Source organism: Myripristis murdjan, chromosome 21 (genome assembly GCF_902150065.1).
Source record: "Myripristis murdjan chromosome 21, fMyrMur1.1, whole genome shotgun sequence".
In the NCBI taxonomy this organism is placed as follows: Eukaryota; Metazoa; Chordata; class Actinopteri; order Holocentriformes; family Holocentridae; genus Myripristis; species Myripristis murdjan.
Genome location: NC_044000.1, coordinates 24,075,369 through 24,088,071, shown reverse-complemented (window position 1 = coordinate 24,088,071; position 12,703 = coordinate 24,075,369). Strand labels below are relative to the sequence as shown.

Sequence of the window (12,703 nt, the reverse complement as noted above, 5' to 3'; positions counted from 1 at the left end):
ACAACAATATGTCATGCTGGCAAAGAAACTCGGCCGCAATTAAATAACTTATCTTGATGAATGGTGGCGTGCATGGTGGATTTTCACTATGTTGCTACCCTCTTAATATGATTAATTTAATATGGAAGCAGCTCTGATCTTGTGCACTAAGTGAAACACACAGAATATACGAGCATAATGGTATAATTTTGCCTTTTCCCATTAGAGGAAAATGGTGATTTTGCACCTGCAATTTTTAGAAGAACTGAAATTACAGCATTTACATTTCAAAATGTGAATAAGAGAGGGGTGATACAGCATAACTGGTGAGTTCAAGTTGTTATGAATTACTGGATACGGTTAGACATGGCGCTTGGGTGTATGATTTAGTACCACTGCTGACTGGCAGCTTGAAACCAACCTTATTCATTTCCTGGATTGAAGTCTCTCCGTCCCAGACTGCATTCATTACGTTCAGGGCCGCATGACATGTTTTCCATACTTAATAAATGTGAATATGTGCTGTGTGCTACAGCAGTTTTATGTAAAGCTTTCCTACTGCGAAAATAAAATAGCTCTGAACATATTTGACACATTAGTAAAAGACAAAGTAAACATTCTGCTCATCGTACTCTGAGTCACAGCTATAATGCATGGTACATATTTTGCGCATTTTATATTGACTAGACAAAAAGCAGCATCTTAAAAAGCTGCAGTAGGCAACTTCTCATGCACATTAGTAAGGCGCATACAGCATGCCTAGTTTGTCAACCAGCCTAATCCCATTTTAACAAGACATTTTGTCTCATATTCAGTGTTAAAATCTTGTTTTTCTTCCAGCAAGTGAAATAAGATAAGATGATCCCAATGCAGTTTTTATGTTTTGACTCATCTGCCTTATTTTGCCTTGTTTCAACAAATTTATACTATAAATCCTGAAATCCTTACAACCCTGAAATAAGTGACACTGCACTGGAAACAAGTGTGATTATCTTATTCTACTGGCAGGTGTTTTCACATGTTTTAAGAAAAGCAGGATTTTAACTCTTAATATGAAACTAAATTTGTAAAGACACAGGTTTTTTGCAAAGTGATGCTTATTATATGCTTAGTATATTAAAGAGACAAAAGAGACAAAAAATCTAAATGCTGGGGAGTCCAGCTTTTTCTGGAAGTGGCACTCACTCACTGCCGATAAGGAGACATTTTGTGTTTTGCTTTCAGTTTGACTGTCACCTCCTGTGGGCAGAGAAGTTTCAGTGAGAGAGGATAGGCTGCTCCTCTCTGTTGTAGACCCATTTTGACATTTAAGCTGAAAAGACAGGTATATCTTGTCATGGGCTGGCAGCCTGGCAGCCTGCCTGCCGGTGCAGATGTTTCAGTGGCAGCAGCGAGGAGAGAGGAAGGTTGAGACAAGACAGGTGGACAGGTACAATTACACGCATCCTCGCCTGTCACCCTCAAAACTGTCCACTGGAGCTAACCGCTTGTTGCATCAACCCTCCTCAACCAGACCCTACAGCAGTGTGCCTCCATCCCACAGCATCAGCAAATATCAGATCTTAAAAATAGCGCTGCAATCTGCCCGCTTGGCCCGGTTGAGAATCTGACACTGCAACCTGGGGAGAGAGGAGTTATCAGAGGTCTATATACCGGTAAATATGCGCTGAACCCAAAACACACAAGACTGACTTCGCTCATAGAGCTAGAGCTACAAATCATGTCACTGCTCTAGCCAAGTTATTCACTGTAGCACCACCAAGGACTCAGAAAAAAAAAAAAAAAGATGGGAAAAAGGATGAGGGAAAGTTGTTTACATTTTTTTGAAGCGCTTGTGGTGTGTGAGTGAAAGGGAGTTTTGTTTTTGCTGATATTTGTTACATAGCGGACAGTGTGTCCAATACAGTAAGTAGGTCACGGCCAGACATGAGTAACGGCACAAAGCAGCCACGAATCCTTCCAAAACATGCGCTGTTCATGTCACCAAATCTGCTCTCTCACTCCCCTGCAGCAAGCAAACACCGAGCAGCCCCACTTTGTGCACTCCGTCCCCCTGAAAAATCTGGCAGGGACAATATGTGACATTTGCCATCGCCCATAGTTGCCTGTGTGATGAAGGTTGTTTTGATCTTGCCGTTTGAAGTTTTGCACATGGTGTGAGTGGGGGGGGGGACAAGAGGAGGTGCTAGCACAGGGTGATTCGGAAAAGGAGGGGGGGGTGGGCAGGTGGCAAGAGAGAGACAAACAAAAACAAAAAAACAACGAGAAAAACACTGGCTGGGAAATGTCACCCCGGCGGGGTAGGACCCACAGCAACACCCAGCAGAGACATAGGTAGTCATTTCAACTCTATTCTGTTTCGCTGGCCTCGGGGGAAGGGCTTGGTTCGCTTAATGTCAAAGAGAAATGTCATATTCAGCATTTGATTGTCCCCAAACCTCTTATCCTCTATGATACTCAGATGCACACACATGAAAAAAGGGCACCCTGAACATCCTCTGTCCCTCATCACATTGCACACATTACTGCTTTAACAAATGCAGAGCAGGAGGCGTGAACGTTTGGTTTAACATCAATTCAATTTGATTCACTATTCACTAGTTGGCTATTCGTCTGAAGAATAATTTTTTTTCTTTTATGAAACAATTCAGTTTGTTTAACCTTTCAAGTGAACAATTAAATTCTGTACTTTTAAGCAAAAGTTCAGATCCATTAATAAACAGGTGCAATAATGTAAGAATATCCTTCTTCTGAAATGTAAAAAAGACTACAGAATTACCTTAACATTATTTATTCTAAAAAAAACCCAACTCTCTTGACAAAAAAAGTTGCATTTTACAGTGTTAGACTGTTAAATCACCACAACGCTGTCTTTCTCCTCGCTGAGAGCCGTGATTGATTCGATTCAAAGCATTTCTTATCGATTCAGGCCAAAGTCAGAGCGATTCATTCTTTCTCTCAACAGATCGATTCAGTTGAAACAGCAACGCAGTGAATGAATGAATCCTTACACCCCTAACACAGATGGGTCTCTCAATTCTAATACAAATGCCTCTGCTACCACAGCCACTACTACAAATGCTACAGCTATTAATATTAATAATGCTTCGAGCTTGTATAAGCACTCAGGAGCCATGACAGCAAGCTGTTACTTCATGGTTGGTTAATTTGTGTCGATGTAGAAGCAATAGGTGGCAGGTGCTAGTATGACTCACAGGAGACTGTATCCCATTTGAGTGAGTGTTAGTGTGTGTGTGTGTGTGTGTATGTGTGTGAGAGGGTGAGAGAGTGAGCAAATGGGCTTTCTGAAACCTGAATGCATGTGTGATCACTTATATAAGGGATGGACAGGAGGAGATGAGGGGTCCTGTCTTTAAGACTGGCCAGGTGTGTGTGTGAGTGTACACTATATTGCCAAAAGTATTCGCTCATCTATCCAAATCATTGAATTCAGGTGTTCCAATCACTTCCATGACCACAGGTGTATAAAATCAAGCACCTGGGCATGCAGACTACTTCTACAAACATTTGTGAAAGAATGGGTCGCTCTCAGGAGCTCAGTGAATTCCAGCATGGTGCTGTAATAGTAATGTAATAGGATGCCACCTGTGCAGTAAGTCCAGTTGTGAAACTTCCTCGCTACTAAATATTCCACAATCAACTGTTAGTGGTACTATAACAAAGTAGAAGCGATTGGGAACGACAGCAACTCAGCCACGGAGTGGTAGGCCACATAAAATCACAGAGCGGGGTCAGCGGATGCTGAGACGCATAGTGCGCAGAGGACGCCAACTTTCTGCAGAGTCAATAGCTTGAGACCTTTAAACTTCATGTGATCTTCAGATTAGCTCAAGAGCAGTGCGTAGAGAGCTTCATGGAATGGGTTTCCATGGCCGAGCAGCTGCATCCAAGCCTTACATCACCAAGCACAATGCAAAGCATCGGATGCAGCAGTGTAAAGCACACCGCCACTGGACTCTAGAGCAGTGGACACGTGTTCTCTGCAGTGACGAGTCACGCTTCTCCGTCTGGCAATCTGATGGACGAGTCTGGGTTTGGTGGTTGCCAAGAGAACGGTACTTGTCTGACTGCATTGTGCCAAGTGTAAAGTTTGGTGGAGGGGGGATTATGGTGTGGGGTTGTTTTTCGGACGTTGGGCTCGGCCCCTTAGTTCCAGTGAAAGGAACTCTTAATGCTTCAGCATACAAAGACATTTTGGACAATTTCATGCTCCCAACTTTGTGGGAACAGTTTGGAGATGGCCCTTCCTGTTCCAACATGACTGTGCACCAGTGCACAAAGCAAGGTCCATAAAGACATGGATGAGCGAGTTTGGTGTGGAAGAACTTGACTGGCCTGCACAGAGTCCTGACCTGAACCCGATAGAACACCTTTGGGATGAATTAGAGCGGAGACTGAGAGCCAGGCCTTCTTGTCCAACATCAGTGTTTGACCTCACAAATGCGCTTTTGGAAGAATGGTCAAAAATTCCCATAAACACACTCCTAAACCTTGTGGAAAGCCTTCCTAGAAGAGTTGAAGCTGTTATAGCTGCAAAGGATGGGCCCACATCATATTAAATCCTATGGTTTAAGAATGGGATGTCACTCATGTTCATATGTGTGTGAAGGCAGCCGAGCGAATACTTTTGGCAATATAGTGTATGTGTGTATGTGTGTGTGTGTGAGAGAGAGTGTCTCTCCGTGTGCATGTGTGAGAGTGTGTTCCCAAGCGCTGTTTTCCCTCCTGTCTTTAAGACCAGCCAGGTGTCACTCAGCACGGTCATTCATTACCGTGGTAACCTAGTCCGAACCTGGCAGGCGCTGACTTCCTGTCACTGATACTTCCCCTGACCTTCAGTTTGTGCCAGCACTACTCCTTTACTTACACACACACTCACACACACACACACACATACACACACGCACACACGATTTTATTTGCACACTGTCTCTTTCCTTGTGGTCCTGCCTGTTGTCTGAGCAAGCACTTATTCACCATTGCTGCTTATACAGGCCAAGTCAATGTTAAATGTAAGAGGGCCTTTGTCCCAGGACGGTTACCCTCCCTGTGAGGGTTACATACTGTAATTACGCCTGCACAGTCTTCTCACTTTAACCAAAGCATAAAATACATCACTATAACCCTCAACTCCCATGCATAACACTTCAATGTTAGCAAGGAGGGACATGCGTCAGCCCTGGAGCAGTCTATGTATCCTTCTGTAATTTGGCAAGGTTTCCAGTCTGTTTCCCTTCACCCAAATACAGTGGTGCTACATGGGAGTTCATTTATAGAGCGCTTTCAAAAAAAAAAAAAAAAAAAAAAGTCCTTGAGAAAAACTAAACAGCAGCCACTTTTTTCTAAAAACACCATGGATATCCGGCAAAATCCACAGATCACAGAGTTTTGTTGGGAACTATTTCATGATGAGCACCAGCAAACTTCAGCTATCTAGATAAATCTGGATAGATCCAGATGGACAGATTGCACAGTAGGGTAAGTGGGGAAATTCTGCAAATTCTGTGCAACAGCGAGGCCCTGGCTTGAATCCCTTCATATGCAGGCAGTGCCACCCTGCAGCACCAAGACAACGCTCTGATCAAGGTTTACATCCTTTAGTTTCACCCCCCACCTCTCATACTCTGGAAGAGGGGTGTGGTGTGGTGGGGGGTCAGCTTCCACTGCGTGCACCAATAGGCAAGCACGCCCGCACACATCTACACATGTACCCGTCCGTCCGAGTGCACGCACGTAGCCGCACGCCGCGGAGGGATCAGCTTGCTCATTGCAACATGAGGTGGCATCTTTAATGGCTGCTGACATGGTGTGATTTCCTTCTCTCAAATTCCTCTCATGAGATTCTTTCCAGGCTGAGGGTCAACAGCAGGCACTTCGGGCACCGATGCCAGCGCTGAATGCCTGCCTGCATGTGTGCCAGGGCCAGGTGAAATAATGTGTGGCAATAATGTGTGACTGAAACTGTTAAGTGTTTACAATAACTGTTCACAGAAACAGGTTCACAGAGCATTCCTCTTCTCCTTCTTCTTCTTCTGCTTCTTCTTCTTCTTCAAGGTCATCATTTCCTTTCTATTTCAAACTGTTTTACATTTTTGTGTGTATGTATAATTCATGGAAAGGCAAGACATGGCTCTGTTGTAATTATGCAGCCCAAAAGTGCGTCAATATGGAGCTGAAAACAGTAACAATAAAAAAAAAAAAATCCTCATCTTTAATAATTAAAAATAGCATAATATTTATATAAACAACTTCTCACTGTTTGTTTTGTTGTCATTTCTTATGTGATCATAAACAGTTAGTGGGCCTCAACTTACAATATGGGAACAACACAGAAAAAGAGTGCAATTAAATAGTGCGGTGTACGTTTTCATTTGTGGCTGTGCATGCCTTGGCTCATCCTGCCACATGCTCCACACCATGTCATCCTCAGTTAAGTCAGTGAGATAAAGGACAGATGACTGTGGAAGCTCAGATTCGGCCTTGCGAGCCTACAAACACCATGGCAACCAAACCCCGAGTAGCAAGGTCTGTGATGGGATGGCAGGAAATGCTAACCCAATATGGTTATTGAACCAGATTTGAGAGCTGCTAATGGTTACATCATTGGTGTGAGTCAGGCATTGGTTTGCTCAGGTGTCGCTTGCGCCCAGATACTCAGCCATCTGTCACCATGGCTCCTGGAGGCACAGCGATCTGTCGCTCGGTTTAATGGCCATGCCGCATTGGACCGTTGTCAGAGCACCGGGGGAACAGTCGCAGTCGTACACAGACGCCCTGCGCGATACATTAACTTCCCTGCATCTATGGGCTGAGCATTGATACAGACTCTAATGCGTATGTAACGGTGGGACTTTGACGTAGAATTCGAACACTGTAAACAAACTCCACCTTAGGAAGTTGTTTAGCCTCATATTCAGGGTTAAAATCTTGTTTTTTTCATAAAACAGGTGGAAACAAATCAGCCAGTGAAATGAGATTATCCCATTTTTTTCCTATGGAGTTTCACTTCTTTCAGGATTTTTTTTTTCTGGCAACAAGTACAAATATGTTGAAATGCAGAATACGACAGATCAGTACACTAGTATCAAGAAAGTGATGCCAAAGACATATTTCATTCAAGAAAACTCTGCAAACAAATTGGGGAAAAAGGGGGAAAAAATGAGACTAAATGAGTTGTTCAGAAGGAACTTTTCGGCAGTGGAGATGGCTGTGTCTCCGAGGCAGGGGGAGAAATGACAAAGACAAAATGTTTCAGTTTCAGCGTCCAACAGCTCACGTCTAATGTTGGGATTTGATCCGATCAGTGTGTCAGCATCACTGAACCAACGCAGCCTTTTGAATACCACTGTCTCCCTCTATCTGACACGCTGGCACTGCCACCCAGGCCACAGAGAGAACATTGTCCTCTGCTGCCACCGCCCAGCCTGCCGACTCCGATACTGGAAATAAGGAGTCATTGTTCGGAGAAGGTCAGAGGTTAATTTAATTCAAGCTGCATCTTTGTGAAAAAACAAAACAACTGCTATTCAGCCGGGACACAGTACAATCAAAATGTACATTACAAGTGTGCTTGTGCAGTATGTCGCTGGCTTCCTCAATACAATGTTATGCCTTCATGTTTTATGTCTGCAAACAAGCTCACACACAAGCACACACACACACACACATCCTACATGTAGTGATAGGGGCCTGTTGTAGCAGAGATCAGTGGGGGTGCAAGTTGTATTATATAACATCACTGTGGTGTGTCCTCTCCCTGCCAAAACCGCCCTCACACTACTACCTGCGTTTTGCTCAGGCACATATGGTCCTCATCACACTCTATGTCACTGCTGTTTATTTATGGCCGTATACAGTGGGTAATGAGTAACAGTTTGATGGTCAAGCTTATTTTTAGGTGAAATGACTCCGGGATGGCTGCAGTCGGTTCCTACTTTAGCTGTTGTGGTGATGATTCAGCTCAAAGCCCGACCAAACAGTTGGATAAAACACAAATCCACTATCTTTTACAGTGTGCTTGTAATTACATGCTAAATAAATACGACTGTTTACTTGCTGTCCTGCTATATTAGGAGTGAAGGTCTGCTCTTATCCACCTGTGCTGTGGAAAAAAAACAAACAAAAAAAAAAAAAACGAATGTGCAGTATGTGCTTGGAGCGGAGGCAATATTTCACATGCTGGGATTACCTCGCTATTTATAGCAAGCCACGGTGAAACGTGCAAATGAAAATGAAAAATGTGCAGGTTATTTCGGTGGATGGAACAGGAAAAGGACAGGTGGGACTGATAACACAAAGTAGAGTATAACAGCAAATATATGCAGAAAAGCTGAGGATAGGAAAAGAGTGAGCCATGTTTGTGCACTGTAGTTATCGTTGTGACCGATTTACAGCTACACATCAACTGTATGTACGTCAGTGTTATAAATGAGCACTTTCTTGATGTGTATAATGAAACACAGGAGTCCTGGACTTTATCTATTCTCTTTCCAAAGGGAAGTGTCTGGATATTGCTCCAGAACCAGACCAGCAGCTTTATTTTTTTTGTCTGGACTTCTCTCTTTTAGTTTCAGTGGCTCATTTAGGTGATAGATGACCTATTCATGGTTAAAAAAGGGTTTTGTTGCATCTCTCTATCCCTCCTTGGACCAACTCATCAGGCAGACCAGTTTGGTTGTGATGGCAAAAACTGTAAGCACATGACAATGGAGTGCAGTTAAAATTATGAGCGCTTTGAAATTATTGTGTTGCCCAGGTCTGTGATTATATTGCACCCCAGGATCCTCTTCATCCGGTGGGTTTTATGTAGTGTGCGTGAAGTTTCCAGCCCCACAAAACAGGTGGTGTTTAACCTGCTAACATTAGAAACCCCCTCATGGATGCCATATTCAATAGAGCTTAGTTGAAACCCCCCATCAAAAGCAAACCACAGTTAATCACTGGTGTCACTATTGAGACCACATCCACAATTTGACACTGGAGCTTGATCAGCTGAGAGCAACACCGGAATGGCTTCACAGAGGCCTTGTGCCCATTAAAACCTCTCTGAGCCTTTACACTAGTTTCACCATCAGGACGCGGCAAGATAAAGGGTTGCTAAGCAACTGGAACACGGCAGCATGCTTCTTTCGTCCAATTAACAGGGGAAACAGACATTAACCTGCCCAAGGGGGATGAAAAAAAAATCACTGAATGAATCTGCAAATTGCTCATGTCTAATTGGTTCAGGTAATCCTGGCATCATGCTGATATTGTGAGAACCAGACAAATTGGTTACACAGAGGAGTGTATGTGTTGGTTAAATGTGTTAAACGTGTATGAAGTGACAATTTTGCCACACTGTAGGACAATAGTACCTTGTAGTGTCATCAATTTAGAGGATACTGTACCTGACACATGAGGTGGATGTTGATCTGTACACTTTAGCTGCAACATGGATAACCATTCAGTGTGGATTTCCTGAGTATGAGCAGCCCACCTTCTTCTTCTTTGTACGTGTGTTTGAGAACTTTTGTTTTTTTTTTTAAATAGCGCCCACCATAACCATCCCACACAGGAAAATTTATCATGGAATTTAACACTGACAGCCAAAAGCAGAGCTGTTCTCTGTGAGGTGAGTGTGTGAGTGAGCGTGGGTTATCCAGCGGCCTCCTTACCACTCCAATGGAAAAGTAGTTGTTGACGATGCTGTAGGGGACGGGGTCTCCCTTCTCCTCCTTGTCGTCGGGGATGATGTCGATGTTCCAGCGGTCCAGCAGCACCTCTGTGCTGTGCTCAATGTCCCGCAGGAACTTCAGCAGGCTGCCGCCCTCGTAGCCTGCAACCGACAGCCAGAGAGAGCAATGTAATCTACACAGGGGCAAAATGCAAATAAACAAGCATCCGAAAACTAGGCATACAGACACATCAGAGTAAAATTCAGGGGTTGTGTTTTTCCCTCCATGCTGTTTCTTTGTGTGTCTATCTGTTTGTTCAGGATATCTCAGAGAGTTATAAATGGATTTGTAGGAAATTTGTGGGAAATTTGGTCATGAGGCAAAGAATAACTAACTTTTCATAGTAGTTTAATAAATGTCTATTATCTCTGAGGGACTGACTGTATTTAGTGACCTATTTATAGCCTATGTTTGAATGTTTTAAATGGATGAATTGGATTATTTGTCTTTTGTATGTCATGATGATGTCTTTTCTTAAGACTGAGGGCCACATTGGAACTAGCTGTTGCTGTAGGTAAGTCCTATCCTCTGGAGAGTGCTTGCAATTCATGATGTATCTTATTAATTTTTCAAATAAGAAAAGGGATTTTCAACTAATAATATGACAAAACTCTGTGAAAAAGTCGGGTGTCACTTCTCACTAAAAGGCATAAAACTTCAACAAACTACAAACTTCAATCAAAATCAAATCAAATCAAATTTAATCAAATCAAACTTAATCAAACTCTATGCCGCTCTCAGCAGATGCAAGAGGGGCAAATGCTCTGTTACTGGCACAATCAAATAATATTAGAGGTCAAGGGCAGCCCTCATGTCCACTGAACAAACATAGTGCTGATTGGCTATATGGTGTTGTGATAATCAACTAAAATACTTAAAAATGGCTGAAACAGGCATATCTTGCATTTCCAGTATGTTATTTTAAAAAAAAAAAGGTCTTTTGATGTAAAACAAGTTGGTAACAAATTTTTAGTTTCTGGTGAAAACCCAACATGTGGAGCTGGCATGTCTTGATAATAAATAGCGTTAATGGAGGAATATTCTCTCTCGAGTGCCATGAGGTTTATACTTTTTTCAACGGGTTAATCAAGATCTAATCAATATTGCATTATTACACAGTCATCATCCGACACACAATGATCTAATCTCTTAAATATTCCACTGAGAACATAAGAAAGGCTGACAAATTGCGATCCGTAGCAAATTACCAGTCCTACTGTGATGTGACCAGCAACTGACAGAGATTTTAACCAGTGGTTCTGCACCTGACAAGAGATTTGGCCTTCACCCTTGTCACAAATGGCAGTGATTAGGCTGCCATTTGAAGGAGACCCTCTGATCCCACAATGCTCCCTGGGCCCTGCGGCACCCCAGGGGGCCTGACAGAGCGCTGGGCTGACCCAGCAGGTGACAGCCTGCCCCGGCAACTAGGCCTCTTATTAGTAATCAGGGGTGGAGGCGTGTTACAAGAGTGCCATGAGGGCATGAGGCATTAATGAGTGTGTCACACTGGGAGCAGCATGTGTGATGTGCACCTGTGTGTGTGTGTGTGTGTGTGTTTTCACGTGCACATTTTTCAGAGACACAAGAAAATGCTCTTTGGATATGATGACGACAATTGTTCTCTATCCCCTGTCTCTCATCACATTTTATACTCAAAGCACCTATGCAGACACACACACACACACACACACACTTTTCTCTGTGTGCGTAATACACACATGCATTACACACCGGAGAGCCCTCAGACAGCAGAGGTCTCAGGTGACAACGACAAACATCAATCGAATCTTCTGTGACTTTCATCGGCCCACACAAAATTGCCGTTTCGTGTTGTGCAGAGTGTCGAAGCTGAGGGACAGCAACTGTGGGCTGCTCACCTCCACTAAACAGATCACACTCTCCCCACAGTGCGGCCCTGAATCTGAATCTGAATGTTCGTCAGGCTAAATGGCCTAAGAGAATCCAGCTGCCGCTCTCGGTGTTTATTTCTTGGAAACATGACATCCAACAAAAGCCTAAGACCCCCAGGATCTGGCAGCTCATTGGCCACTGACAAAACATCATTCATAAATCTGTGTAAGTGCTCTGTTGGCCCTAAAAGCTGCGACAATCAAGTCATAGTCACCCGTTCCAATTACTGGTCCAAAGTATTTTCACAAGTTTATGGCTGGCAGGGGATTTGAAGCACAACAACTGCTTTGCATATAAACAATTTCCAAGTTGACACACAGGAATCTCAGCCCCTCCACTCTTCTCATTTGGAAGGACAGCCTACAGGATGTTGGCTGTAATTGTGTTTAGCATTAATTATTTCAGCACACACTCACATAGCATATACTAAAGCCACCTTTCTCAAATGGAGCTATGAGGAGGTACTACGGGGGAGAAAAATCTGAAAACAGAAAAACATCAGAATAAATAATGACTATATTACAGGATTTTGAAAATATATTTTTTTTTAGATAAGTGTAAGATTTAAAACAGATTTAAAAGATTTGAAACAGAACTATAGTTATATATATATATATATATATATATATATAAAAAAAGTCCACAGCTCAGAAGAGTGAGCAAAAACCTTACTGACACACTGACATGTTATGGCCACTGTTGTATGTGTTATATTCTTCAAAAGGTGGATTATAACTCAGTCATCACACAGTAGCTATAGGTTTTCTGTGGTTTTCTTTGTAGTTTTCTAAGCAAAATGTTGTTGTACTTGGATTCAGAAATCAGGGAAAGGAGGTACTGAAGCCAAAAAGTTTGAGAGCCACTGTGTTACAGAGTGAGCACAAAGTATCAGACTAAATGAGCTGCCAGGAAGACACTGATGGTTTGTATGTCATATGCAATTTAACCAATAGGACATTCTTAAAAAAAAAAAAAAAGACATATTCCTTCAACCTTTTACCCAAACAAAACATCCCCCTACAGGCAGAAAAACAGGGATATACTGGTGAAGACATTTTGAGAATCAGGTGTAT

At 42.9% G+C, this 12,703-nt stretch overlaps 1 protein-coding gene across 1 annotated transcript in view; it reads right to left on the bottom strand.

Moving 5' to 3' along the window:
* dgkg (diacylglycerol kinase, gamma) overlaps positions 1–12,703 on the bottom strand; it is a 104,773-nt gene that overhangs the window by 41,915 nt on the left and 50,155 nt on the right. Inside the window, exon 21 of the mRNA XM_030080697.1 lies at positions 9,657–9,817. Within this exon, the coding sequence (XP_029936557.1) occupies positions 9,657–9,817 (161 nt within the window). The remainder of the gene's footprint in view (positions 1–9,656; positions 9,818–12,703) is intronic.